Consider the following 27,115-nt stretch of genomic DNA (forward strand, 5'->3'; position numbering starts at 1 on the left):
CTTTTCAGCATGGATTGCCTGAGGAGAGGGAGAATGAGGAGGAGGATGAGGAGGAGAGCAAGGTTAGTCACCCTCTTGGTGAGTACAGGGAAGTCTTGCCTCTTGGAATTCTGGCACACATTTTATGTGTTTATGTTCCGCTGCCTTTCCCTTGACCTTCGCGCTGTGCACATTTTGTGTGACAGTCATTACTGGTTGGTCACACTTCTAGACCCCTTTATAATGGGAACATGTTTTTTACTGAGGCCCTCCTGTATGTCTATTCAAAAGGCTATTGGGGTGCATGCAAATTCTTGGCAGCCCTTGCAGGCACTACATACGCAATAATAGCATAGGAGACCCGCTCCATTATAATGGGAACAACAAAGCATAGCCGGCTGATGGCCCTCTAACAATAGTGAGGGCCGACTGCTGGGCCTTTAACAATAATAACGGCCGCCTGATGGCCCTGTATAAATAGGCTTTGTGACTTTTAGAGTCCCTCCTTCAATAATGAAACAGGATGTGTCTGATCACGTCTCACACACCACATGGGCAGATAAGGTAGTAAAATGTTAAAATGACATTTACTGGTGAATGTATTTTTCACCGCTGAAAGCCATGCAAAAGTGCAAAAACGCATCAAAAATGCTATGTGTGAGCATAGCCCAAAGTATGGAGGAGCATTTTTTTTGTGTTTTTTTTGCCTTATATACAAGTCATTACCCTGGAAATAATGTTTCTTAACGTTTTTTCCAGGAAAATCCATTTTGGCTTCGTTTTTGTATGTTTTATTGTGTGCCCATAAAAGTGGCGTAATACTCTGACAACATTGTTCACACCAGTGACCTGGGAGTCAGAGATGATTCCAGGGGTCTTCCCCCTGCTATTCCCATGTCATTTGAGCACTGTTCCCATCGATTTGGGCAATTTTTAGGCCCCCTGCAGACCGGCAGACGGGTTACCGTAAAAATGCTCGAGTTTCCCATAGACTTACATTGGGCTCGTTGCTTGGGTCGAGCACCCAAGCATTATGATTTGCTCGACCTGAGCACGAGCACACAAACATTTTATTGCTCGCTCATCATTAGTGCTGACTACTGGGTTGCCAGTCTGTTTGATCCACGGTAAAAAAGTTAATTTTGCCAGTTGCTTCCTCCCCTGGAAAGGGACGTGTTCAGGTTGCGGTATCAAAATATGCTTGAAAACAATCTTGAGAGTGGTTTTCCCCAAAACAGCAGTAAGGCACACAGTGTACATCACTGAGATAGACTTCCAACCCTGGAAACGTTGAGTCGTCAACACAAAAACATTAGCAGCCTTGGAGCACTGGGGTCCTGAGTTCAAACCCCACCAAGGACAACATCTGCAAGGAGTTTGTATGTTCTCCCTATGTTTGCGAGTTTTTCCTCCAGGTACTCATTTTTCTTTCCCCACTCCAAAGATATACTGATAGGAAATTGAGATTATGAGACCCAATGAGAACAGTGCCATTAATGTCTGTAAATGTCTGTAAAGCGTTGTGGAATTATTGGCACTGTATAAGTGAGTAAAATAAATAGAAATTAATGCCACTTTAGTGGTATCTGCCCATAATTATTGAAAATGTTTGATCTCCAATAGTGTTGAGCATTCCGATACTGAAATATTGGGTATCGAGCGATATTTGTGGTATCGGAGTTCCGATACTGAGTTCCGATACTTTTAGAATATCGAATACAGGAATCGGAAGTTCCCATAATGCCTGTGCTCTGCAGTGTCTCTGAAGGATGACAAGCTGGACGGCAGCGCTCAGCTTACTGTACTTGTCATTTAGTGTTAAAGGATTTATGAAAAAAAATAATAGTGTTTTTGACTCGCCCCCTGGGCCGTGGGGCACTCGGATCCGGGCAATAGGGAAACGGTGGGAGTAGTAGTGGCAACCCGGTTCCGTGGCTCAGGGTGGTCAGGCCAGTGGTAGTCCGTTATGTGCTGATGGTTATGTCCGACTACGCCACCCGTGGATTGCGGTTATTAGGAACCGCCGTTGCATGCAGACCGCTGGGGCTGATGAGGTGTGCAGCTGGGATGGTGTGACTCCCCACAGGAAGAGTGCGGCCCCAGGGCAGTATAGTGGATGGTGGGAGTGATGGTAGTGAGAGTCCCAGTGCTGATAGTGCTTGGGTAGCAAGGAGCACACAGACAACAGGTTGCAGTCCAGGGTCTTTACTGAACAGGAAAACTGACCCACAAACAGTCCCAGCTAGGAGGGGACCTGGATGTCTGAGAGCAACGGGGAAATTGGCCCTGGTCAGGGTGAGGGTGTAGGCCTACCGTGCTTTCTGTGCTCCTTCTGGCTATCTCCTCCTGATAGGGTAACAGCCCACGTTTCCGAGCTTTCCATGCTTTCTCGCCTGTATGGCCTGCGACGTGGGTTCCTTTCTGCTCCCAGCCTTGTACGGCTTTAATGGTCCCTTCGGTTGTGGCAGGGCCTCCAGGCTTCTTAGGCCAAGGAATGTACAGTCCCTTGCGGACTGGTTCTCTGCTGGGGGATGTGGAATCCTTCCAGCCTCAGACACCAAAGTCTGGTAAAGCTAAGTCTTTCTCTGCCAAGACAGGCTCTCTTCGCCTCTTGTCTCTGGCTTGTGGCTCTCTCCTCCTGCCACACTTCCTCTTAGGTGCAATCAACTTTCTGTCCCTGCTCCACTCTGGGACACGTCTCAAAGCAGAGACAGGCAATCCAGTTCTCCCTAACCCTGTCCCCAGTACCAGCTTTTATAGGGGCAGCCTGCTCCCCCTACTGGCCTGAGACAGGAGGCATTGCATGCTAATGTTCCCCTAACCAGAGAACCTCCCCCTTGCTCTCAGACACAGCTTTATTACACTTGTGGCATCCAGGTAGGGTGACACATTCCCCCCTAGTGAAATTTAGTACTCCGGGACTAAACAATAAACAAAGATAATATACATAGCAATAAAACATTAATAGACAGATGACACACAAATTGAGTTCTTAAGGTCACAGTGTGGCCTGTGACCGGGTGTCCATATCACCAGAACAACGGGAACCTTAACCAGGTGGGGGTCTGTCCTACCCCAAGTCCTTCACAGTCTTAGTTCATTCCTTGGTTAGGCTCCGAACGCAGTCCATACAAGGTCCCGGTTATAAAAAGTCCATAACCTTTGAGTCCTTACGGTAGCTGCAAGAAACTGAAACACAGAATTACCAAACATGCATGTAACTTTGCAAACAATTCAACATTTGGCAACAGGGTTATTTACAATCTTAGTACACTCTATATTCTCCAGCGAGCGGGTATCTGTCCCTTTGTGTTCCTGGTTGACCTCCTTAACCCACTGTCTGGTGGTGGACCAACCTGTCTTTCCCCACTAGCGTTAGGGGTACAGCTACCAGCTGGGTGTACAGGAAGGGCAGGCAGCTGTCTGCGGGTTCTTTGGCTTACCGCAGGCATGGCAGGCTCACTGTCAGCAGAGGGTTGACTCTCCTGGGCTGCTGGTACAGGCTCTTCTGCCTCTGGAACCGCTTGCTCCTCTTCACCTTCCGGCTCTGGTGTTGGTTGTTGCTGTGCCGGTTGCAGGAAATGCAGGACAGGTACCACTATGGCATCATTTATGCGAGTCCAGGACTGAGGGAACTCTCCGAGAACGGTGCTGATCATTTCTTCCTTGTCCTCTGCGGGTTCAAGGTCACTCTGATCCTCTTCTGCACTGCGGAGTTGCTCGGGGCACCTTTTGAGGTGGTCTCTGGAGACGACACTAGTGGTTTCTCCTCCGTCCTTGGTGATCACGCACACCTTTGGGTTGTCGTGGTCAGACTGTAGTACGGTTTAGGGTTCCCTTTCCCACTGGTCGTCCAACTTATGTAGCCTTCTTTTCCCCTTTAGGACTTGCTCACCAGGTTCTAGGGGACTAGCAGGGGCGTGTTGATTGAAGAGTCTTTCTTGCTTCTCTCTCACCTGGGCCAGGCTCTTCTCCACACTCTCCTGTACCTTCTTGTACTGCAGTTGCCTTTCCGTATCCCAGTCCACATCCGGGGAGGTGTCCTCAGGTATTAGGACTCCCATTTCCAGGTCTACGGGCAGCTTACCTGGTCTAGCTCGCATCAGGTAAGCCGGGGTGCAGTTTGTAGCATTCACCGGTATGTTGTTGTACCTGTCTACCAGGTCCGGCAATTTTTCTGGCCACAGGCTGCGTTCCTCCAGGGGCAACGTCTTCAGGAGATCAATGACTATATTGTTCATCTTCTCACACATCCCGTTGGTTTGGGGGTGGTAAGGCGTTGTCCGTATTTTCTTACAGCCATAGAGGTTGCAGAACTCCTGGAAGATTTCAGCCTCGAACGCTGGACCCTGGTCTGTCAGGACCTGTTCCGGATACCCGCGTGGACGGCAGAAGTATTGCTGGAAGGCTCGGGCCGCTGTTTGGGCTGTCAAGTCCTTTTCCTGGGACCACCACTAGAAAACGGGAATAGTGGTCCACGATTGTCACGGCGTAGATGTATCCGGACCGGCTTGGAGCCAATTTGACGTGGTCCAGAGCTACCAGCTCATGAGGCTGCATGGTGACGATGGGCCTCAAGGGTGTCTTCTGGCTGGTGCGGTCCTTCCTCCTCAGGTGACAAGGGCCACAGTCTCTGCACCACTTTTCTACTGCTCCTCTCATGCCGACCCAAAAGAACCTACCTCTTAGTAGGAACTCCAGTTTCTTCCAACCGAAGTGTCCCGCTCTGTCATGGTAAGCTCCCAGGACCATAGCTGCATCTCGCCTTGGGACCACGACTTGCCAGGTCAGCTCGTGCGTCCGGTGGTTGACAATCCTTCTGCACAACTTGCCTTCAAAGAGGAACAGCTTGCTCTTCTCCTTCCATAGCTGCTTGGCTTCCTCTGGGGCATCTGGATCTAGGCGGGAGTCTTCCCGGGTCAGCAGATCTTTCACCAGGCGGACAGCAGGGTCACTATCTTGGGTTTCGGCCCAGCTGTGGTGAGGTAGGGGATTCATCATCACAGTTGTTAGATCCTCCTCCTTCACGCGGTGAGAGTGTTGAGCGGCTCCATACCGGTGAAACGCGGGGAGTTCTACCTCTTCCAGCTCTTCTGGGTCTTCGTCACCTTCAGGTAAGTGAGGCATTCTTGATAGGGCGTCCGCGTTGGCATTGGTTTTGCCTGCCCGGTACTTGATCACGAAGTCATAGTGGGAGAGACGGGCCATCCACCGCTGTTCCAGGGCACCCAGTCTTGCATTGTCCAGGTGTGTCAACGGGTTGTTGTCCGTGTACACAGTGAACTTTGCGGAGGCCAGGTAATGCTTGAAGCGTTCCGTCACGGCCCACACCACCGCCAAGAATTCTAGCTTGAAGGAGCTGTAATTCTCCGGGTTCCTTTCGGTGGGCCTCAGCTTCCGGCTGGCGTATGCGATCACCCGTTCTCTGCCCTGTTGGTTTTGGGACAGTACGGCTCCCAGTCCCACATTACTGGCATCTCTGTGGAGAATGAAAGGCTGGCCATAATCAGGGTAGGCCAGGATCTCATCCCCAGTGAGGGCCAACTTTAGCTGGCGGAAGGACTCCTCTTCCGGTTTATCCCACTTGAAGGGTGGCTTTTGACTTCTGGACTTGGACTGTCCGATCAGGAGGTCCTGCATAGGAGCTGCCATCTTAGTGAACCCGGGGATGAACCTTCGGTAGTAGCCTACCAACCCGAGAAACTGTCTCACCTCTTTGATGTTCGAGGGGCTTGGCCAGCTCTTGATTGCCGTGACCTTGTCAGGGTCGGGGGCCACTCCTTCCGCGCTTACCACGTGCCCTAGGTACTGGACCTTTGGTTTCAGCAGGTGACACTTCGATGATTTCACCTTCAGGCCGTAGCCTGCCAGGGCTTCGAACACCTCGGCCAGGTGCTTTAGATGGTCCTCGTAGGTCTTCGAATAGACGATCACGTCGTCCAGGTAAAGGAGGACCGTCTCGAAGTTTCGGTGCCCTAGACAGCATTCCATCAGCCTCTGGAAGGTCCCTGGTGCGTTGCAGAGCCCGAAAGGCATACAGTTGAATTCGCTCAGCCCCATCGGGGTGGTGAAGGCGGTCTTCTTCTTGTCAGCCTCTGCCACAGGAACCTGCCAGTACCCCCTAGTAAGGTCCAAAGTAGAAAAGAAGTTAGCAGATTTTAGTGCGGCTAAAGACTCTTCTATTCTAGGCAGCGGATATGCGTCTTTGTGGGTGATACGGTTGATTTGTCTATAGTCCACGCACATTCTCATGGTGCCGTCTTTCTTTTTGACCAGAACCAAGGGGGCTGCCCAGGGGCTACAGCTGTCTCTAATGACCCCAGCTTCTTTCATCTCCCTTAGCATACCCTTGGCGTTCTGATAATGTGCAGGGGGTACAGGTCTGTGCCTCTCTTTTATTGGTGGGTGGCTCCCTGTGGGGATGTGGTGTTCTACCCCTTTTACTCTGCCGAAGTCTAGCGGGTGCTTACTAAAGACTCTCTCGTACTCCTGTACCACCCGGTAGACTCCTTGTTTTTGGTGCAGGGGAGTGGAGTCAGCACCCACATGGAGTTTCTGGCACCAGTCCTCCTATTGTTTCTGGGAGCTATTACCCTCCGCCTGAGGAGATGGAGGCAAGGGTTCCACGGCCCTGAAAGCTTTGTGTTCGACGACAAACAGTTTGGCGAGTGTAGCGTACCTGGGTAAGTGTACTTCCGTCTCCCCAATGTTGAGGATGCGGACGGGCACCCTCCCATGACGGACATCAACCACCCCCCGGGCTGTCAAAATGGTGGGCCTGCTGTCTGAGTACACGGGTTCTACCATGGCTTGGTAGTCTCTACCTCTCAACCCGATTGCAGTCCGACACCAGATCATCATTTCACTTTTGGGAGGCATGGAAATGGGGAATGGATCACTGAGTCTTACGCTACCGATCTCACCACCAGACAGTTCTACCTGCTGCCGTCTCATCAGGGCTTTTATCTCCTTGTTGAGGACTCTCTGTTGGCTGGAACTAGCATTCACCGCCACCTGTTGTAGAATTACAATTACTTCTGAAAGACAATTTTCAATTATGTTAGTACCCACAGTTATTTTAGGGTGACTTTCATGACGGTCAATGTCCACAATAATCACTCCCTGTGCCGGCAGTTCAACTTTACCAATTTTAATGGTCATCTCCTTGAACCCCATCTGCGGCACGGTAAGCCATTACTGGCGATGATGCTCAAGTTACTGTCTGGATACCGTGTGATATCAGCATCAGTCCAATACTGCTTAAAAAGTACATAAGGGATTGTGGTTACTTGCGACCCAGTATCCAGCAAGGCGCTCATGGGGATACCATCCAGCACCACGGGTAAAACCGGGCGCCCCCCAACGTACTTATCACGCCAATTATAAGGGCCTGGTGATCTTATGCCTGGGGGTCGGCCCCCTGCCCCAGGTTGGACCCGTTTAAATTACAGTACCTGGAAATGTGTCCGGGCTGGTTGCATCGACGGCAAATGGGCTGTCCATCCTCTGCGTAGCGGTCTGTGGGCCTCCCTCGGAACGACGGGATCCTCCTCTGTCGAAGCCACGGGACATCCTCCGGACTTGAAGCCAGCTCGATGGGTCTTGACGGGTCCACTTGCAACGCCTGGACGGTCCTGGTCAACGCCGCGACGCTCCTGGTCAGCTCCTGGACTTGGTGGTGCAGGCCTTTCGACGGGGCTTGGTTCAGGGCCTGTGCATCAGCCTCCACGGAGTCCATAGAGGAGGGCGCCGCCTCCTGGTGGTAGGTGATAGCAGGGCGCCGGGGGTTTATAGCGCCACTGGTTGCAGATTCACGGAGCACCCTTATGGCCCTGTCCTTAAATTGGGCAAAGGTCAGGTCGGGGTTCTGAAAGAACATGAGGCGCAGTTGGGCCCTGTGGGCGCTAGACAGCAGACCCTCTATGAATTGTTCTGTTAGCAGCTTATCGGTTTCCTGCACACTGCCAGGGTCAGTTTGTTGAATAGCCCTCAAGGCTTCCTGCAGATTTAGGGCATAGTCTCTGATGCTGTCCTGTGCCCGCTGCTTACATCCATAGAACCTCATTTTAATTTCAGCGGAGGTACGTGTATCAAAGGTACCCCGCAGCCGGGCCAGAATACCCTTCACAGTCCCTTTCTCCTCGATGGGCCATGATTTTACCTCCCTTTGGGCTGCGCCAGTTAAATGCCCTGTCAATTAGTGTTGAGCCACCCCCGTAGTGTTCGAGTTCGGTTCGGTTCGTCGAACACCCGTGTGTTCGCCGAACTGTTCGTCGAACTGTTCGTCGAACACCTTCGAACACCGTTAAAACCAATGGCAGGCAAACAAAAACACATAGAAACACATAGAAAACACCTTCAAAGGTGTCCAAAAGCTGACAAACTGCTCAGAAGACACAACTAACACATGGAAAAGTGACAAGTACATATAGTCATGCGAAAAGAAAAGAGGTGGAGGAGTAAAAGGAGGGGGAGACACAGATATAGGCATGTCATGCCCTTCTAAAATCCAAAAAGTGAGAAGCCGAGACGGCCAGTCCGCTCCTGCCCGTGCCACCTCCGTGTCGCCGGGTTTGTGCCAGAGCCGCGGTGAACCCTGACGGCCAGCCCCCCTCTCCCAATACTGGTGCCTGTCCGCTGGTGGGTCGAGAGAGCCCCCCTGTGGTGGAGGCAGCTCTAAGCTTTTTAATTTAAATTGTCCCTCTAATTTGAATGAATACACTTTAAATCCATTTACAAGGATCTATTGGAGGGCAAGTCTCATGCCAGCAGCCGCGTAATTCCAGCTCCAGTAGCGTCCACTAAAGCTGCTGCAGTTAAAAAGCTTTTATAAGGATCGAGCTCGGCTGTCCACCGCAAGGCATCCTACTGCCAGTCCCAGCCCCTATGCCTTGGGGTGCCTCCTGATGCTCTTCACTAAGTATCCCGTGGTCCCGAAGCATTTCCTTTGAAAAAATTAAGTGTCCAAACTACAGGTGGTGTAGCTTGCTTAACAGCCGGGATAATCCGCTGACTAGCAGACACTGCTACTAAGCACAAAGTATTTCCTGGGCTAGATGCAGTTAAAAATTTGTAAGTAGATACTCTCGTTGGATGCTGAGAAAGCATTCCATAGAGTCTCCTGGCACGCCATATATGATTCTCTTAAAAAGCTTGGGGTAGGGGTCTAGGGGACCCTTTTATAGCCAAAATCACGGCCCTGTATCACAATACGTCACCTAGGCTGAAGATAAATGGAACTGTAGCACCGAGGGCTCGGTTGCTACAGACGTATTGCACCTCACCCAGAGGTGTGATATCTCACTCTCAGATAAGGATGGAGTGTGGATCAGGACCCGACACCTGCATGCATTACACCACATTGCCGTGGGGCAGGGCGACCAATATGCCCCTGAGATGGGCACGACAGTCCCTGTCCCTGGCTGGAGTGGGGGGAGGGAACACTGAGGAAGGGGAACCCTGCAGTGCAGGAGCAGGGAGGAAGCAGTTCCTGGGTGCATTGAGAAGGGAGTATAAAAGGTGGGCACCATCTTAGTTCAGTGCAGAGAAGTCTGAGCAGAAGTGGCAGGGAGCAGGGGCTCTGCATGAGCTCTGCTCCGGAGGCGGGCCTAGTAACAGAGGCCCAGGCCTGCAAGAGGGAGAAGGAAGGAAGAGGAGCGGAGAAGGCTCCAGGAACGAGGAATGAAGGGATCCCAGGGGTGCGGACGGGCGAGTCGCCACCGCACGCCCGAATCCACTTGCGTGGAGGGGTCAGGCCAAAGGGGGAGACCGGAAACGACCCTCAGCTAGAAACCGGAGGCTCTGACATTTTATGTGGCGCAGCCCCTTGCTCCACCCGCTAGGAAGGCACCACATAGGGTCAGGGAAACTGGCGCCAAGTTTACCAAGAGGAGGCCCGAGGCAGCCGGACAGAAGTGTTGGTAAGAAAGGCCAGACAAAGTACACACAAAGGGGGTCCTGTGAAGCGCTCCAAACTTATCTGGGAGTTGTCTGAGCCCCTCACCTGGTGAGCACAGTACGACGTGGGCAGCCGTTACCTGCAGACGTGGTCTGGATAATAAGAACTGTGAGTAAAGGCCCTGAACTGCATCACTGACTCCGTGTCGTTACTGCTGCTGCCCTGCACCATCACCCCCATCCTCCGCATACACTGCCCTGAGGCTATACTCCTCCCGTGGGGAGTTATGCTACGCTCTGCTGCACCCACAACACCAGCCTTAGCGGTCTGCCCTGTAGCGGCGGTTCACTCTGACCGCAATCCACGGGTGGCGTAGTCGGACATTTAAACATCAAAACCACATAAATAGTTCCGCCACTGGTTTGACCGCCCTGAGCCACGGAACCGGATCGCCGCCACGAAGACTACAACCACCAGCATCCACCAAAAAGGGTCCGGCTCCGGGTGTCCCAAGGCCCAGGGGGTGCGTCAGAACATTTTCATCACCTTTCACAATCACCAATGGGACAAGGCAGGGATGTCCTCTGTCCCCTCTCTTATACATCCTAGTGACGGAGCACCTGCTCTCATCAATTCGCCATAACCCCAATATTAGGTGGATTGAGGTGGGAGGCACCGAGTACAAGTGCTCTCTATTTGCTGATGATGTCCTAGTATATATCACTCAATCACATATATCCATCCCTGCTGTTATGGCTGAAATAGATCACTTTGTTACATGGTAAAATTTTAAAATCAATGCAGCGAAGTCTGAGGCCCTCGATGTCTCCCTCCCTAAATCCATATAGGATTCCATCCAGTCCAACTTTCCCTTTGCCTGGCCCTCACAGGGTATCAAATACTTAGGAATTCCTATTCATAGAGACCTCTCCCATCTATGTTATCTTAATTTTGGGCCCTTTATTGAACAATTCCATACAGACCACGGTTGGCAAGTTAGAACTGTAAGATTCACTACGTGAACCACTGGTGTTTTGTGGAAAAGCACATGTACACCGCGTTCCAAATTATTATGCAAAAAGTGTTTAGGAGTGATAAGGGAAGAATTTGTTTGTTTGTCAGTTAAACTCATTGATGGTGATGTGTGTCAGGGCTCTTTATATCACTGTAAGCAATTGCAGACACCTGTGCTAATTAGTTTGGCAGGTGTGTCCAATGAAAGGCAAGACTACTTAAGAAGGCTCTCTCACATTATTAAGCAGCCTACATTTTCTGCCAAAATGGGAAAGAAAAAGGATGTGTCGGCTGCTGAGAAGCAACAAATTGTGGAGTGTTTAGGTCAAGGCATGACTACAATCAACATTGTGCGATGATCAGGATGAAGTGTCTTGGCAATCAAGAAGTATGTAGCTGATTCACAGTACACACGTGTGCGTGCTGATAAGGGCAAATTGAGGACTCTTTCCTACAGGCAATTACGTCAGGTTGAAAGAGCAGCGGCAAAAAAGCCTTGTCATAGCAGCAGACAAGTTTTTGAAGCTGCTTGTGCCTCCAACGTCCCCCGAACAACAAGATGCAGGGTCCTTCAGAGGTTTGCAGCTGTGCATACGCCATCCTGTCGACCTCCTCTATCCACTTCACACAAGCAGAAACGGCTCCAGTGGGCCAAACATTACATGAAGACTGATTTCAAAACTGTTTTGTTCACGGATGAGTGCCGTGCAGCGCTCGATGGTCCAGATGAATGGAGTGGAGGATGGCTGGTTGATGGACACCCCACGCAAACACGGCTACAGCGCCAACAAGGAGGAGGTGGAGTAATGTTTTGGGCTGGAATCATGGGGAGAGAGATTGTCGGCCCCTTTAGGATCCCTGAAGGCGCTAAAGATGAACTCCATAATGTATGTGGATTTTCTCAAACAGCACTTCCTGCCATGGTTCAAGAAGAAGAACCGTGTATTTCACAGCAAGATCATTTTTCTGCATGATAATCCACCATCTCATGCTGCACATAAAACATCTGCATCTCTGGCTGATATGGGCATAAAAGGGGACAAACTTATGGTGTGACCCCCATGCTCCCCTGACCTCTACCCCATTCAGAACCTTTGGAGCATCATTAAAAGGAGTGTCTATGATGGCGGGAGGCAGTTCACATCTAAGCAACAGCTCTGGGAGGGTATTCTGTCCTCATGCAAAACAATTGAAGCAGAAACCATCCAAAACCTGACAAATTCAATGGACGAGAGAGTTCAGAAGCTCCTTTCGAACAAGGGGTCTTATGTGAAAATGTAACATCACCTAGAATAAAGTTTTGAGTTGAAAACTGTTTGATTTCAGTTTCTAACAACCTGCTAATGCTTATAATTTCAAAAATGACCATTTTTTGGTCTTTATTAAAATGAAAAGGTTGATCGAAAAGTTTGGGGGATCTAAGAGTGTGGCAACCCAGTAGTCATGATTACTTCGAATTCTGACAATATGAGGGTCATGCTGCAGGTAGTGCAGCAAGAAGGCACTTATGTGTCTTGCGCATCTCGGAGCCCCAAAATTATTTTCCGGGCTAGATGCAGCTAAAAATTATTTTTAATTTTAAATCTGGTGAAGCTTATTATAGATGGCCTAATAGGATCAGTGCTGCACACTGCTACAAAGCCCAAATTATTTTCCAGTCAAGATACAGATAAACATGATTAGTAATTTGAAAGCTTAAAACGGTTGGTAGGGTGATTTTAACTAATCATCAAGCTTTTACTCTCCCCAGGATGACACAGGGGTAGAAAAGTCGTTTCGGATCCATGATTTGTTCATCTTTATGAACGTGAGTCTGTCTACATTATCAGTGGAGAGCCGCGTGCGCTTATCTGTCAGCACACCACCAGCAGCGCTGAACACACGTTCAGACAGAACGCTGGCTGCGGGGCATGACAAGATCTCCAAGGCGTAAGTGGCTAGCTCCGGCCATTTATCCAGATTGGAAGCCCAAAAAGAGCAAGGGTCCAGTGACACAGTCATGGCTTCAATGTTTACTTGGAGATACTCCTGTACCATCGTCTCTAGGCGTTGACTATGTGTCAGACTTCTTGTCTCCTGTGGCCTTGCAAAGGATGGGCTAAAAAAGTGGTGAAATGATTCCGCAAAATTGATGTTACCAGCAGATACTGTGGTTCTGTTACGGTTTGAGTGCTGAACACTTGACGGTCCCACGGTTGGCAAGTTGGAACTGTGAGATTCACTACGTGCACCACTGGTATTTTGTGGAAAAGCACATGTAAGATTCTGCAACAGTCTCTGCTGATACTCCTGCATGCGTGCATCCCTTTCTATGGCAGGAATAATTTCTGCAAATTTACTTTTGTACCGGGGATCTAACAGTGTGGCAACCCAGTAGTCAGGATTATTTCTAATTCTCACAATTCGAGGGTCATGTTGCAGGTAGTGCAGCAAGAAGGCACTCATGTGTGTTGCGCATCCAGGAGCACCAAGTCCCTGTTGTGTTGGTGGCGAGGTAACAATCATGCTTCCTTCCTCTGTCCTCTCCCCCCAACCTCGCACAAGAGAAATGTGATCAAGGTCTCCCTCATCTGATGAGTCTTCCATCAGTTCGTCCTCCACTTCTTCCTGGGCTCCTGCACCTTCCTCACTAGTTTGGCTGCTACCATGCGCCCTGGTAAAATCATCTCCCCCACCCTCACATGCCTGCCGCCCTGGTGCTGCCGACCGTCTGGACCTTGCAGATGTTAGCCCTTCCGCATACAACTCCTCCTCCTCTACTTCCTCCACCTCCTCTTGTGCCACCACCTGACTCCGAATTCTGTTTAACATGTGCTCCAGCATGTAAATCACCGGAATAGTCATGCTGATAATGGCATCGTCAGCACTAAACATCTTCGTCGCCATTTCAAAACTGTGCAGAAGGGTGCATAGGTCCCTGATCTGAGACCACTCCTCCAGCGTGATTTGCCCCACCTCTGAATCTCGTTGGCCCAGGCTATACGTCAGAACGTATTGCACCAGGGCTTGTCGGTGCTGCCACAATCGCTGCAACATGTGCAGAGTTGAATTCCACCGGGTAGGCACATCGCATTTTAGCCGGTGAAGTGGCAGGCCCAACGACTTCTGTAGAGATGTAAGTCGCTGAGCTGCGGGATGCGAACGGCGGAAGTGAGCACACAGCGACCGTGCCCTCTGCAGAAGGCCATCTAGTCTGGGATAGTGGGCTAAAAATTGCTGGACAACCAGGTTCAACACGTGAGCCATACAAGGCACGTGTGACATTGCCCCGTCGAAGGGCCGCACCCAGGTTTGCAGCATTGTCGCACACGGCCTTCCCTGGTTTCAGGTCCAGTGGAGACAACCATTCATGAAATTGGTTCTCCAGAGCTGACCACAACTCCTCAGCTGTGTGACTCACATTTCCCAGACATTTCAATGTAAAAACGGCCTGATGACGTTGAGCCCTACTGCCAGCATAGTAAGGAGGTGTGCAGGATCCCTTCTGCGCAGTTAGAAAGCTTGTGGCATGACCAGACAGGCTTTGGGTGCAGGTGGAAGACCGAGAGGAGGTTGAGGAGGCAGAAGCAGTGGAGGAAAAATGACATAAAGAGGATTGACGCACAACTCGTGGGGACGGCAAGACTTGGACAGCAGCCCCTTGTCCTGCTGTCACCATGGTTACCCAGTGCCCAGTCAGCGACATGTAACGCCCCTGTCCATGCCTACTCGTCCAAGTGTCTGTGGTGAAATGCACCCTGTCACACACAGAGTTTCTCAAAGAAGCGGTGATGTTGTGTGCGACATGCTGGTGGAGCGCAGGCACACCTTTCTTTGAGAAGTAGTGCCGACTGGGCATCTGGTACTGGGGCACTGTGACGAACATAAGGTCTCGAAAATCCTCTGTGTCCACCAGGCGGAAAGGCAGCATTTCTGTAGCCAAGAGCTTGCAGATGGTGAAATTCAACCTCTTAGCTTTCTCATGGCTAGGAGGAAATGGTCTTTTACTTGTCCACATCTGAGGGACCGAGGGCTGGCTATTGTGCTTAGACGGGGTTGATAAGGGTGTCCCCGGCAAACTGCCGGTCTGTGAGGAAGATGCAGGCGGACATGTTAGGTTGCCTTGATCCAAAGGTGGTGCTATCGATGTCGGACAGCGCTCAAGACCAGCTGGTGTTAACACCTCCAAAGAAAATGATGACCTGCCAATCACGCTGGCTGTTGCGGGTAAAGAGGTGGCAGGTCTGCGCCCCAAAACAGGTGTGACTGCTGTCCCCCCAGTCACAGAGGATGAAGAGGCCGCGGATGCACAAGATATGGCAGACGGTGGTTGGCCCGGCCGGCTAGACCGCATTGTAGCACACTGAGCTTCCCACTGCAACTTATGCTTCATGTCCATGTGCCGGTTCATGCATGAAGTACTCAAACTATGTATTTTTTGGCCTCTACTTAGCTTTTGCTGACAAATGTTACAGATAACACGAGTTGGGTCATCTTTATCGATCTGAAAAAATGCCCAGGCTATGCAAGGCTTAGCACCCATGCGACCTGAAGAGCCACCACGACTTGTGGTGAGAGGCAGAGTTGTGTTTGAGGATGCAGTTGTTGACGTGCTTCCAGTACTACGTCTCTGTCCAGGAAGGCGCAACCTGACCTCGTCGTCACTAGCATCTTCCTCCACCTCCTCTGCTGACCTCATCTCTTGGCTGACTGTGGGTTGACAGTAAGTGGGATCTCCGACCTCATCATCATCACCCTGTGCGTTATCACACCCGTCGTCCTCAGAGCCAACCTGTTCCTGCCCTGACAAAAAACTAAAGTTGTCGCTCCAATCAGGTATTTGAGTCTTATCATCGTCTTCCTCATTGTCTCCACCAACAGGAGTTACAGTTTGGGAATGAGGGTCTACATTATGGTCAGAACCTTCTGCGTCTGGTCCTGGATCCGACTCATAAAGATTCTGGGCATCAGTGCAGATCATTTCCTCGTCTGGATTCACAGAAGCGCTGGAGTCGACCTCTGATTCCCAAGCTATAGTATGAGTAAACAGCTCTGCAGACTCAACCATCTGTTCTACCTCATACTCAGACGGGCAGCTGGAGATTTGGGAGCTGTGAGGAAGCAAGTGCGATTTGGGTGACACCTTTGAGGACTGGAGTATTTGTGATGTTGAAGTTGATGTGGAGGAGAGCCCACTTAAAGGAGCACTTGATATCCGTTGAAGCACCTGCTGTTTTTGTGCCTCATCTGGAATTTGTAGCGATTGGCGTGGCCGTAAGAAAGGGATCTTATCACATTGTCCGCTAAAAGAAGTAGACATTTTAGTTTGGCTGGAAGATGGTCTTTCTTCTGCACCTACCCCACGGACACAACCTTTTTTCCCCTTCCCAACACGCCTATTCCCCTTTCCACCAGCAGCAGGCCTTTTTCCACTCATTTTGGTGGTTAACTAATTCACAACTCTGGAGTTGTTTGCACAAAAAAACAATGGATGGTAACCGAGCAGAGCTGAGTGGCCAAACTGTGGTATTAGGCCAAAACTATTGGCTGGGTTAGATGCAGAAAAAAATTATTTTTAATTTGCAACCTGATGGAGGTCAGTATAGATGGACTAATAGACCAAGTCCCACACACCGCTAGAAGCCCAAATATTTTTTCAGAGCTAGATGCAGAAAAAAATTATTTTTAATTTGCAACCTGATGGAGGTCAGTATAGATGGACTAATAGACCAAGACCCACACACCGCTAGAAGCCCAAATATTTTTTCAGAGCTAGATGCAGAAAAAAATTATATTCAATTTGCAACCTGCTGGAGGTCAGTATAGAAGGACTAATAGAACAAGTCCCACACACTGCTAGAAGCCCAAATATTTTTTCAGAGCTAAATGAAGAAAAAAATTATTTTTAATTTGCAACCTGATGGAGGTCAGTATAGATGGACTAATAGACCAAGTCCCACACACTGCTAGAAGCCCAAATATTTTTTCAGAGCTAGATGCAGAAAAAAATTATTTTTAATTTGCAACCTGATGGAGCTCAGTATAGATGGACTAATAGACCAAGTCCCACACACTGCTAGAAGCCCAAATATTTTTTCAGAGCTAGATGCAGAAAAAAATTATTTTTAATTTGCAACCTGATGGAGGTCAGTATAGATGGACTAATAGAATGATGCTATGCCCAAAAGATTTTACTTCACTAGGTGCAGTAAAAAAATTGGTATTCTATACACAGGTGGTATATCTTGCAACACAGATAGGCTACTCCACTGACTAACACACTCTGCAATAGGCCAAAAAGGATTAGCTTTCAGCCAAATGCTGTGAAAAAAACTTGCACAGCACTGGCACAGACCTGCCTGGCAAAAACTGATAGGAACTGATGTAACCTAGTCCTGAAAAGGACTCCAATTACAATTAGTCTTTACTCCCACAATCTATCTATTTAAGAGCACAGACCTGCCTGATAAAAGTCATAGGAAATGCTGTAACCTAGTCCTTAAAAGGACTGCAATCACAACTATTCCCTACTCCCAAGCTATCTGTAGATTTGTGCGAAAATTGGCTTGAAATTAACAAGGTATAGCGCACACAGCAACAGCGGTGCCGTCTAACACGCAGCTGCAGCAGTGAGAAAATGGTGGCGACGGGGAAAATGGCTTGGTCTTATAGGGCAAGGACATGTGACATACACTGCCAATGACACATGCCCTTGCTTGTGTGAAAAAAAGCACTTCGCTCCGTGTGTGCGCTGCTGATAGGCTGACAGATTGCACCTCCCCACTGCAAATGCGGGAAAGAGAAAAAAAAATGGAGATCTTCATTGTTCCTGCAGAGATCCATCCCCTGCCCCTCCCCCCGCCCCGCTGTACACTCAAACTGCGTATTAACATTAATTTTCATCATTACTGAGAAAAAATCCAGTTATGATTTTGGTGCACGAACAGTTATCGAACATAACCTCGAACAGCCGAATTTTTCTCAAATTGTTCGTGTTCGCCGACCGGCTCGAACACCGCCCAAAACAGCTCGAATTTGAGATTGGCGAACAGTTCGAGTAGAACAACGCTCATCTCTACTGTCAATATGCTGACCTTCTGTTCCTCTGTCAGGGGGTAAACTTGGAACAAACTATACAGTCTTTCCTTGAAGTCAGTTAGGGCATGGGGCTCCCCTGAGTATTTGGGCAGCCAGGCCGCTCCAGGGATGTAGGGCAAGGAAAAGGGCATCACCGCTGCTGCAGCTGCGTTGGTGGTAGTGGGCGCCTCTGTGTCTGACATCTTCCTCCCCCCTAGTTAAGCGTGGCCTACCTTCCGACGATCCTCTTCTGTAGGCCGCGGCTCCGCTGCTGCTGCTCTGGACGAGGACCTGGCGTCGCGTCCTGATGACGTCAGCGTCGCTCTCTCTCCCTTCCAGGACCTTGCGCAGCGTCGGTGCATGGGGCGGAGCTTCGGATCTCGCGCGGTTTTGACGTCCACGCCCCTCTTCTTCCCGCGCGGCGTCCTGAAGATGGCGTCCGATGGTGGGAAACAGCTGCGGATGGCGGCAAGACGGCAGAAGATGGCGGGAAACGGTCCAAGATGGCGTCTGATGGCGGGAATCGGCTCCGGACGGCGGGAAACTTTGCCACAGGTAAGTTACAAAAGTCTTTTTCAGGCACGCAGTACCCGGTGGTTGCGGGCACGAAATCCTGCCGACTACGCCAAAGCTGACTCGCCCCCTGGGCCGTGGGGCACTCGGATCCGGGCAATAGGGAAACGGTGGGAGTAGTAGTGGCAACCCAGTTCCGTGGCTCAGGGTGGTCAGGCCAGTGGTAGTCCGTTATGTGCTGATGGTTATGTCCGACTACGCCACCCGTGGATTGCGGTTATTAGGAACCGCCGCTGCATGCAGACCGCTGGGGCTGATGAGGTGTGCAGCTGGGATGGTGTGACTCCCCACGGGAAGAGTGCGGCCCCAGGGCAGTATAGTGGATGGTGCGAGTGATGGTAGTGAGAGTCCGAGTGCTGATAGTGCTTGGGGAGCAAGGAGCACACAGACAACAGGTTGCAGTCCAGGGTCTTTACTGAACAGGAAAACTGACCCACAAACAGTCCCAGCTAGGAGGGGACCTGGATGTCTGAGAGCAACGGGGAAATTGGCCCTGGTCAGGGTGAGGGTGTAGGCCTACCGTGCTTTCTGTGCTCCTTCTGGCTATCTCCTCCTGATAGGGTAACAGCCCACGTTTCCGAGCTTTCCGTGCTTTCTCGCCTGTATGGCCTGCGACGTGGGTTCCTTTCTGCTCCCAGCCTTGTACGGCTTTACTGGTCCCTTCGGTTGTGGCAGGGCCTCCAGGCTTCTTAGGCCAAGGAATGTACAGTCCCTTGCGGACTGGTTCTCTGCTGGGGGATGTGGAATCCTTCCAGCCTCAGACACCAAAGTCTGGTAAAGCTAAGTCTTTCTCTGCCAAGACAGGCTCTCTTCGCCTCTTGTCTCTGGCTTGTGGCTCTCTCCTCCTGCCACACTTCCTCTTAGGTGCAATCAACTTTCTGTCCCTGCTCCACTCTGGGACACGTCTCAAAGCTGAGACAGGCAATCCAGTTCTCCCTAACCCTGTCCCCAGTACCAGCTTTTATAGGGGCAGCCTGCTCCCCCTACTGGCCTGAGACAGGAGGCATTGCATGCTAATGTTCCCCTAACCAGAGAACCTCCCCCTTGCTCTCAGACACAGCTTTATTACACTTGTGGCATCCAGGTAGGGTGACACATTTTCATGCATCGTCTCTTTAAAAAATCCGGCCGGCAATTCAGCATTGGTACCCGACAATTTAGAATAGAAAGAATAGCGCATCACACGTAGATTAGATTCTTTATTCAATTCTTTATTGTTCTAAATTAAACCATACTTACCATCACGCCTGCGCTTCTCAGTGTCTGCGGCATGGAAGCTGGATAGCAGCTTTCGGCTGCGATCCAGCCTGTCATGTGAATGTAGCAGAGGTGGAGCCCTCGTGGGAACCATGGAAAGGTAAGGATGATGTTGGTTTATTATTTTACTTTTATTGCAGAAGACATTGGCTTCAGCTGGAATGGGCATGATGGTAAGTTTGGTTTAATTTAGAACAATAAAGAATTGTGTGTTTATTTCAATTAAAGGACTTTATTCTGGGTGTTTGTGGTTTTTTTTTTACTTTGACTATGGGGTTAGTAATGGGGGTGTCTTATAGACGCCTCACCATTACTAACCTGGGCTTGATGTCAGCTGGCATTATAAGCTGACATCAACCCCAGCCCTATTACCCCACTGCCACCGCTACAGGGCAGTGGGAAGAGCGAGGCTAAGTGCCAGAATTGGCGCATGCTATGGATTCGCCATTTCTGGGGCGGCTGACGGCTGGTGTTTCTAGCCTGTGAGGGGGCCAATATTCATGTCACCCTTCCTGGGCTATTAATATCAGCCCCCAGCTGTCTGCCTAGCCTTTGCTAGCTATTAAAATAGGGGGGACCCCACATCATTTTTTTGGGGGTCCCCCATTTTAATAGCTAGTAAAGGCTAGGTATTCAGCTGGGGGCTGATATTAGTAGCCTGGGAAGCTCCGTGGGTATTACCCCCTTCCCAGGCTTCAAACACCTGCCCCAGCCATCTGCTTAACCTCCGCTAGAGACTAAAATTACGGTGAACCCCATGCCAATTTTTTTTTTAATAAATCCTTTATTTTAACACTAAATGACAAGTACAGTAATCAACACTATCACTGTACTTCTTATATATGTGACTGACATGTTTCTATGTATCTAATCTATGTGTGATGCTCTATTCTTTCTGTTATAAATTTTCGGGTACCGATGCTGAATTGCCGGCTGGCTTTTTTAAAGAGACGGTGCATGAAAACACTATTATTTTTTTTCATAAATCCTTTAACACTAAATGACAAGTACAGTAATTAACACTGTCACTGTACTTCTTATATATGTGACTGACATGTTTCTATCTATCTAATCTATGTGTGATGCTCTATTCTTTCTGTTCTAAATTGTCGGGTACCGGTGTATGCCGCTGCTGAATTGCTGGCTTTTCATGTAATACATTCTACATTATTCTTAGTTGTTTCCCTTCATGTAGAATTAACCTACAAGGAAAGAAAGGGTTTATTTTCATTCCGATATTTGTGTCCCATTGACTTGCATTGGTTTCCGGTATTGGAATCGGCGATATCCGATATTTTTTGGATATCGGTCCGATCCAATCAGATTCGATATATCCCAATATCGGAAGGTATCGCTCAACACTAGTCTCCAATGCTTAAATGTGGCATGCTTTCATGACCACGCTATTAGCACAAAGAATTTATATTGTGAAATGTGGACTACTTGCTGGAGCACAGTACTAGCACAAAATAATTAAAAGATAAAATGTGGCCTGCTTTATGTACCACGATAGTAAGAAAACCAATTTTGATTTAATCATATGTACCCTTGTGTGGAGAACAATATCAGCACCCAAAAATTTGAAACTGACATCTGGCCTGCTGTATGACATTACTAATAGAGATGAGCGTTGTTCTACTCGAACTGTTCGCCAATCTCAAATTCGAGCTGTTTTGGGCGGTGTTCGAGCCGTTCGGCGAACACGAACAATTTGAGAAAAATTTGGCTGTTCGAGGTTATGTTTGATAACTGTTCGTGCAACAAAATCATAACTGGATTTTTTCTCAGTAATGATGAAAATTAATGTTAATACGCAGTTTGAGTGTACAGCGGGGTGGGGGGAGGGGCAGGGGATGGATCTCTGCAGGAACAATGAAGATCTCCATTTTTTTTTTCTCTTTCCCGCATTTACAGTGGGGAGGTGCAATCTGTCAGCCTATCAGCAGCGCACACACGGAGCGAAGTGCTTTTTTTCACACAAGCAAGGGCATGTGTCATTGGCAGTGTATGTCACATGTCCTTGCCCTATAAGACCAAGCCATTTTCCCCGTCGCCACCATTTTCTCACTGCTGCAGCTGCGTGTTAGACGGCACCGCTGTTGCTGTGTGCGCTATACCTTGTTAATTTCAAGCCAATTTTCGCACAAATCTACAGATAGCTTGGGAGTAGGGAATAGTTGTGATTGCAGTCCTTTTAAGGACTAGGTTACAGCATTTCCTACGACTTTTATCAGGCAGGTCTGTGCTCTTAAATAGATAGATTGTGGGAGTAAAGACTAATTGTAATTGGAGTCCTTTTCAGGACTAGGTTACATCAGTTCCTATCAGTTTTTGCCAGGCAGGTCTGTGCCAGTGCTGTGCAAGTTTTTTTCACAGCATTTGGCTGACTCTAGCAAAGCTAATCCTTTTTGGCCTATTGCAGAGTGTGTTAGTCAGTGGAGTAGCCTATCTGTGTTGCAAGATATACCACCTGTGTATAGAATACCAATTTTTTTACTGCACCTAGTGAAGTAAAATCTTTTGGGCATAGCATCATTCTATTAGTCCATCTATACTGACCTTCATCAGGTTGCAAATTGAATATAATTTTTTTCTGCATCTAGCTCTGAAAAAATATTGGGCTTCTAGCTGTGTGTGGGACTTGTTGTATTAGTCCATCTATACTGACCTCCATCAGGTTGCAAACTGAATATATTTTTTTCTGCATCTACCTCTGAAAAAATATTGGGCTTCTAGCTGTGTGTGGGACTTGTTGTATTAGTCCATCTATACTGACCTCCATCAGGTTGCAAATTGAATATAATTTTTTTCTGCGTCTAGCTCTGAAAAAATATTGGGCTTCTAGCTGTGTGTGGGACTTGTTGTATTAGTCCATCTATACTGACCTCCATCAGGTTGCAAACTGAATATATTTTTTTCTGCATCTACCTCTGAAAAAATATTGGGCTTCTAGCTGTGTGTGGGACTTGTTGTATTAGTCCATCTATACTGACCTCCATCAGGTTGCAAACTGAATATATTTTTTTCTGCATCTACCTCTGAAAAAATATTGGGCTTCTAGCTGTGTGTGGGACTTGTTCTATTAATCCATCTATACAGACCTCCATCAGGTTGCAAACTGAATATATTTTTTTCTGCATCTACCTCTGAAAAAATATTTGGGCTTCTAGCTGTGTGTGGGACTTGTTGTATTAGTCCATCTATACTGACCTCCATCAGGTTGCAAACTGAATATATTTTTTTTCTGCATCTACCTCTGAAAAAATATTGGGCTTCTAGCTGTGTGTGGGACTGGTTCTATTAATCCATCTATACAGACCTCCATCAGGTTGCAAACTGAATATATTTTTTTCTGCCTCTACCTCTGAAAAAATATGTGGCCTTCTAGCAGTGTGTGGGACTTTCTCTATTAGTCCATCTATACTGACCTCCATCAGGTTGCAAACTGAATATAATTTTTTTCTGCATCTAGCTCTGAAAAAATATTTGGCCTTCTAGCAGTGTGTGGGACTTTGTCTATTAGTCCATCTATACTGACCTCCATCAGGTTGCAAATTAAAAATAATTTTTATCTGCATCTACAGTACCTCTGAAAAAATATTTGGGCTTCTAGCTGTGTGTGGGACTTGTTCTATTAGTCCATCTATACTGACCTCCATCAGGTTGCAAATTGAATATAATTTTTATCTGCATCTAGCTCTGAAAAAATATGTGGCCTTCTAGCAGTGTGTGGGACTTTCTCTATTAGTCCATCTATACTGACCTCCATCAGGTTGCAAATTAAAAATAATTTTTATCTGCATCTACAGTACCTCTGAAAAAATATTTGGGCTTCTAGCTGTGTGTGGGACTTGTTCTATTAGTCCATCTATACTGACCTCCATCAGGTTGCAAATTGAATATAATTTTTATCTGCATCTAGCTCTGAAAAAATATTTGGCCTTCTAGCAGTGTGTGGGACTTTCTCTATTAGTCCATCTATACTGACCTCCATCAGGTTGCAAATTGAATATAATTTTTATCTGCATCTAGCTCTGAAAAAATATTTGGCCTTCTAGCAGTGTGTGGGACTTTCTCTATTAGTCCATCTATACTGACCTCCATCAGGTTGCAAATTAAAAATAATTTTTATCTGCATCTACCCCTGAAAAAATATTTGGGCTTCTAGCTGTGTGTGGGACTTGTTCTATTACTCCATCTATACTGACCTCCATTAGGTTGCAAACTGAATATATTTTTTTCTGCATCTACCTCTGAAAAAATATTGGGCTTCTAGCTGTGTGTGGGACTTGTTGTATTAGTCCATCTATACTGACCTCCATCAGGTTGCAAATTAAAAATAATTTTTATCTGCATCTACAGTACCTCTGAAAAAATATTTGGGCTTCTAGCTGTGTGTGGGACTTGTTCTATTAGTCCATCTATACTGACCTCCATCAGGTTGCAAATTGAATATAATTTTTATCTGCATCTAGCTCTGAAAAAATATTTGGCCTTCTAGCAGTGTGTGGGACTTTCTCTATTAGTCCATCTATACTGACCTCCATCAGGTTGCAAATTGAATATAATTTTTATCTGCATCTAGCTCTGAAAAAATATTTGGCCTTCTAGCAGTGTGTGGGACTTTCTCTATTAGTCCATCTATACTGACCTCCATCAGGTTGCAAATTAAAAATAATTTTTATCTGCATCTACAGTACCTCTGAAAAAATATTTGGGCTTCTAGCTGTGTGTGGGACTTGTTCTATTAGTCTATCTATACTGACCTCCATCAGGTTGCAAATTGAATATAATTTTTATCTGCATCTAGCTCTGAAAAAATATTTGGCCTTCTAGCAGTGTGTGGGACTTTCTCTATTAGTCCATCTATACTGACCTCCATCAGGTTGCAAATTGAATATAATTTTTATCTGCATCTAGCTCTAAAAAAATATTGGGCTTCTAGCTGTGTGTGGGACTTGTTGTATTAGTCCATCTATACTGACCTCCATCAGGTTGCAAATTAAAAATAATTTTTATCTGCATCTACAGTACCTCTGAAAAAATATTTGGGCTTCTAGCTGTGTGTGGGACTTGTTCTATTAGTCCATCTATACTGACCTCCATCAGGTTGCAAATTGAATATAATTTTTATCTGCATCTAGCTCTGAAAAAATATTTGGCCTTCTAGCAGTGTGTGGGACTTTCTCTATTAGTCCATCTATACTGACCTCCATCAGGTTGCAAATTCAATATAATTTTTATCTGCATCTAGCTCTGAAAAAATATTTGGCCTTCTAGCAGTGTGTGGGACTTTCTCTATTAGTCCATCTATACTGACCTCCATCAGGTTGCAAATTAAAAATAATTTTTATCTGCATCTACAGTACCTCTGAAAAAATATTTGGGCTTCTAGCTGTGTGTGGGACTTGTTCTATTAGTCCATCTATACTGACCTCCATCAGGTTGCAAATTAAAAATAATTTTTATCTGCATCTAGCTCTGAAAAAATATTTGGCCTTCCAGCAGTGTGTGGGACTTTCTCTATTAGTCCATCTATACTGACCTCCATCAGGTTGCAAATTAAAAATAATTTTTATCTGCATCTAGCTCTGAAAAAATATTTGGCCTTCCAGCAGTGTGTGGGACTTTCTCTATTAGTCCATCTATACTGACCTCCATCAGGTTGCAAATGAAAAATAATTTTTATCTGCATCTACCTCTGAAAAAATATTTGGCCTTCTAGCAGTGTGTGGGACTTTCTCTATTAGTCCATCTATACTGACCTCCATCAGGTTGCAAACTGAATATATTTTTTTTCTGCATCTACCTCTGAAAAAATATTGGGCTTGTAGCTGTGTGTGGGACTTGTTCTATTAATACATCTATACAGACCTCCATCAGGTTGCAAACTGAATAAAAAAATTTTCTGCATCTACCTCTGAAAAAATATTTGGGCTTCTAGCTGTGTGTGGGACTTGTTCTATTAGTCCATCTATACTGACCTACATCAGGTTGCAAATTGAATATAATTTTTTTCTGCATCTAACCCAGCCAATAGTTTTGGCCTAATACCACAGTTTGGCCACTCAGCTCTGCTCGGTTACCATCCATTGTTTTTTTGTGCAAACAACTCCAGAGTTGTGAATTAGTTAACCACCAAAATGAGTGGAAAAAGGCCTGCTGCTGGTGGAAAGGGGAATAGCCGTGTTGGGAAGGGGAAAAAAGGTTGTGTCCGTGGGGTAGGTGTTAAAGCAACAGTAACATCTGCAGAAGAAAGACCATCTTCCAGCCAAACTAAAATGTCTACTTCTGTTAGCGGACAATGTGATAAGATCCCTTTCTTACGGCCACGCCAATCGCTACAAATTCCAGATGAGGCACAAAAACAGCAGGTGCTTCAACGGATATCAAGTGCTCCTTTAAGTGGGCTCTCCTCCACATCAACTTCAACATCACAAATACTCCAGTCATCAAAGGTGTCACCCCAATCGCACTTGCTTCCTCACAGCTCCCAAATCTCCAGCTGCCCGTCTGAGTATGAGGTAGAACAGATGGTTGAGTCTGCAGAGCTGTTTACTCATACTATAGCCTGGGAATCAGAGGTCGACTCCAGCGCTTCTGTGAATCCAGACAAGGAAATGATCTGCACTGATGCCCAGAATCTTTATGAGTCGGATCCAGGACCAGACGCAGAAGGTTCTGACCATAATGTAGACCCTCATTCCCAAATTGTAACTCCTGTTGGTGGAGACAATGAGGAAGACGATGATAAGACTCAAATACCTGATTGGAGCGACAACTTTAGTTTTTTGTCAGGGCAGGAACAGGTTGGCTCTGAGGACGACGGGTGTGATAACGCACAGGGTGATGATGATGAGGTTGGAGATCCCACTTACTGTCAACCCACAGTCAGCCAAGAGATGAGGTCAGCAGAGGAGGTGGAGGAAGATGCTAGTGACGACGAGGTCAGGTTGCGCCTTCCTGGACAGAGACGTAGTACTGGAAGCACGTCAACAACTGCATCCTCAAACACAACTCTGCCTCTCACCACAAGTCGTGGTGGCTCTTCAGGTCGCATGGGTGCTAAGCCTTGCATAGCCTGGGCATTTTTTCAGATCGATAAAGATGACCCAACTCGTGTTATCTGTAACATTTGTCAGCAAAAGCTAAGTAGAGGCCAAAAAATACATAGTTTGAGTACTTCATGCATGAACCGGCACATGGACATGAAGCATAAGTTGCAGTGGGAAGCTCAGTGTGCTACAATGCGGCCTAGCCAGCCGGGCCAACCACCGTCTGCCATATCTTGTGCATCCGCGGCCTCTTCATCCTCTGTGACTGGGGGGACAGCAGTCA

General features: G+C 47.7%; 1 protein-coding gene across 1 annotated transcript in view; it reads right to left on the reverse strand.

Annotated features, from left to right (window-relative positions):
- Window positions 1-2,291: 2,291 nt before the first annotated feature.
- LOC141271151 (uncharacterized) overlaps window positions 2,292-27,115 on the reverse strand; it is a 200,711-nt gene continuing 175,887 nt past the window's right edge. The window contains exon 7 of the mRNA XM_073681255.1: window positions 2,292-3,168. Within this exon, the coding sequence (XP_073537356.1) occupies window positions 3,150-3,168 (19 nt within the window). The 3' untranslated portion in view covers window positions 2,292-3,149. The remainder of the gene's footprint in view (window positions 3,169-27,115) is intronic.

Source organism: Phyllobates terribilis, unplaced genomic scaffold (genome assembly GCF_046119375.1).
Source record: "Phyllobates terribilis strain yellow unplaced genomic scaffold, ASM4611937v1 Scaffold_5__5_contigs__length_657084704, whole genome shotgun sequence".
In the NCBI taxonomy this organism is placed as follows: domain Eukaryota; kingdom Metazoa; phylum Chordata; class Amphibia; order Anura; family Dendrobatidae; genus Phyllobates; species Phyllobates terribilis.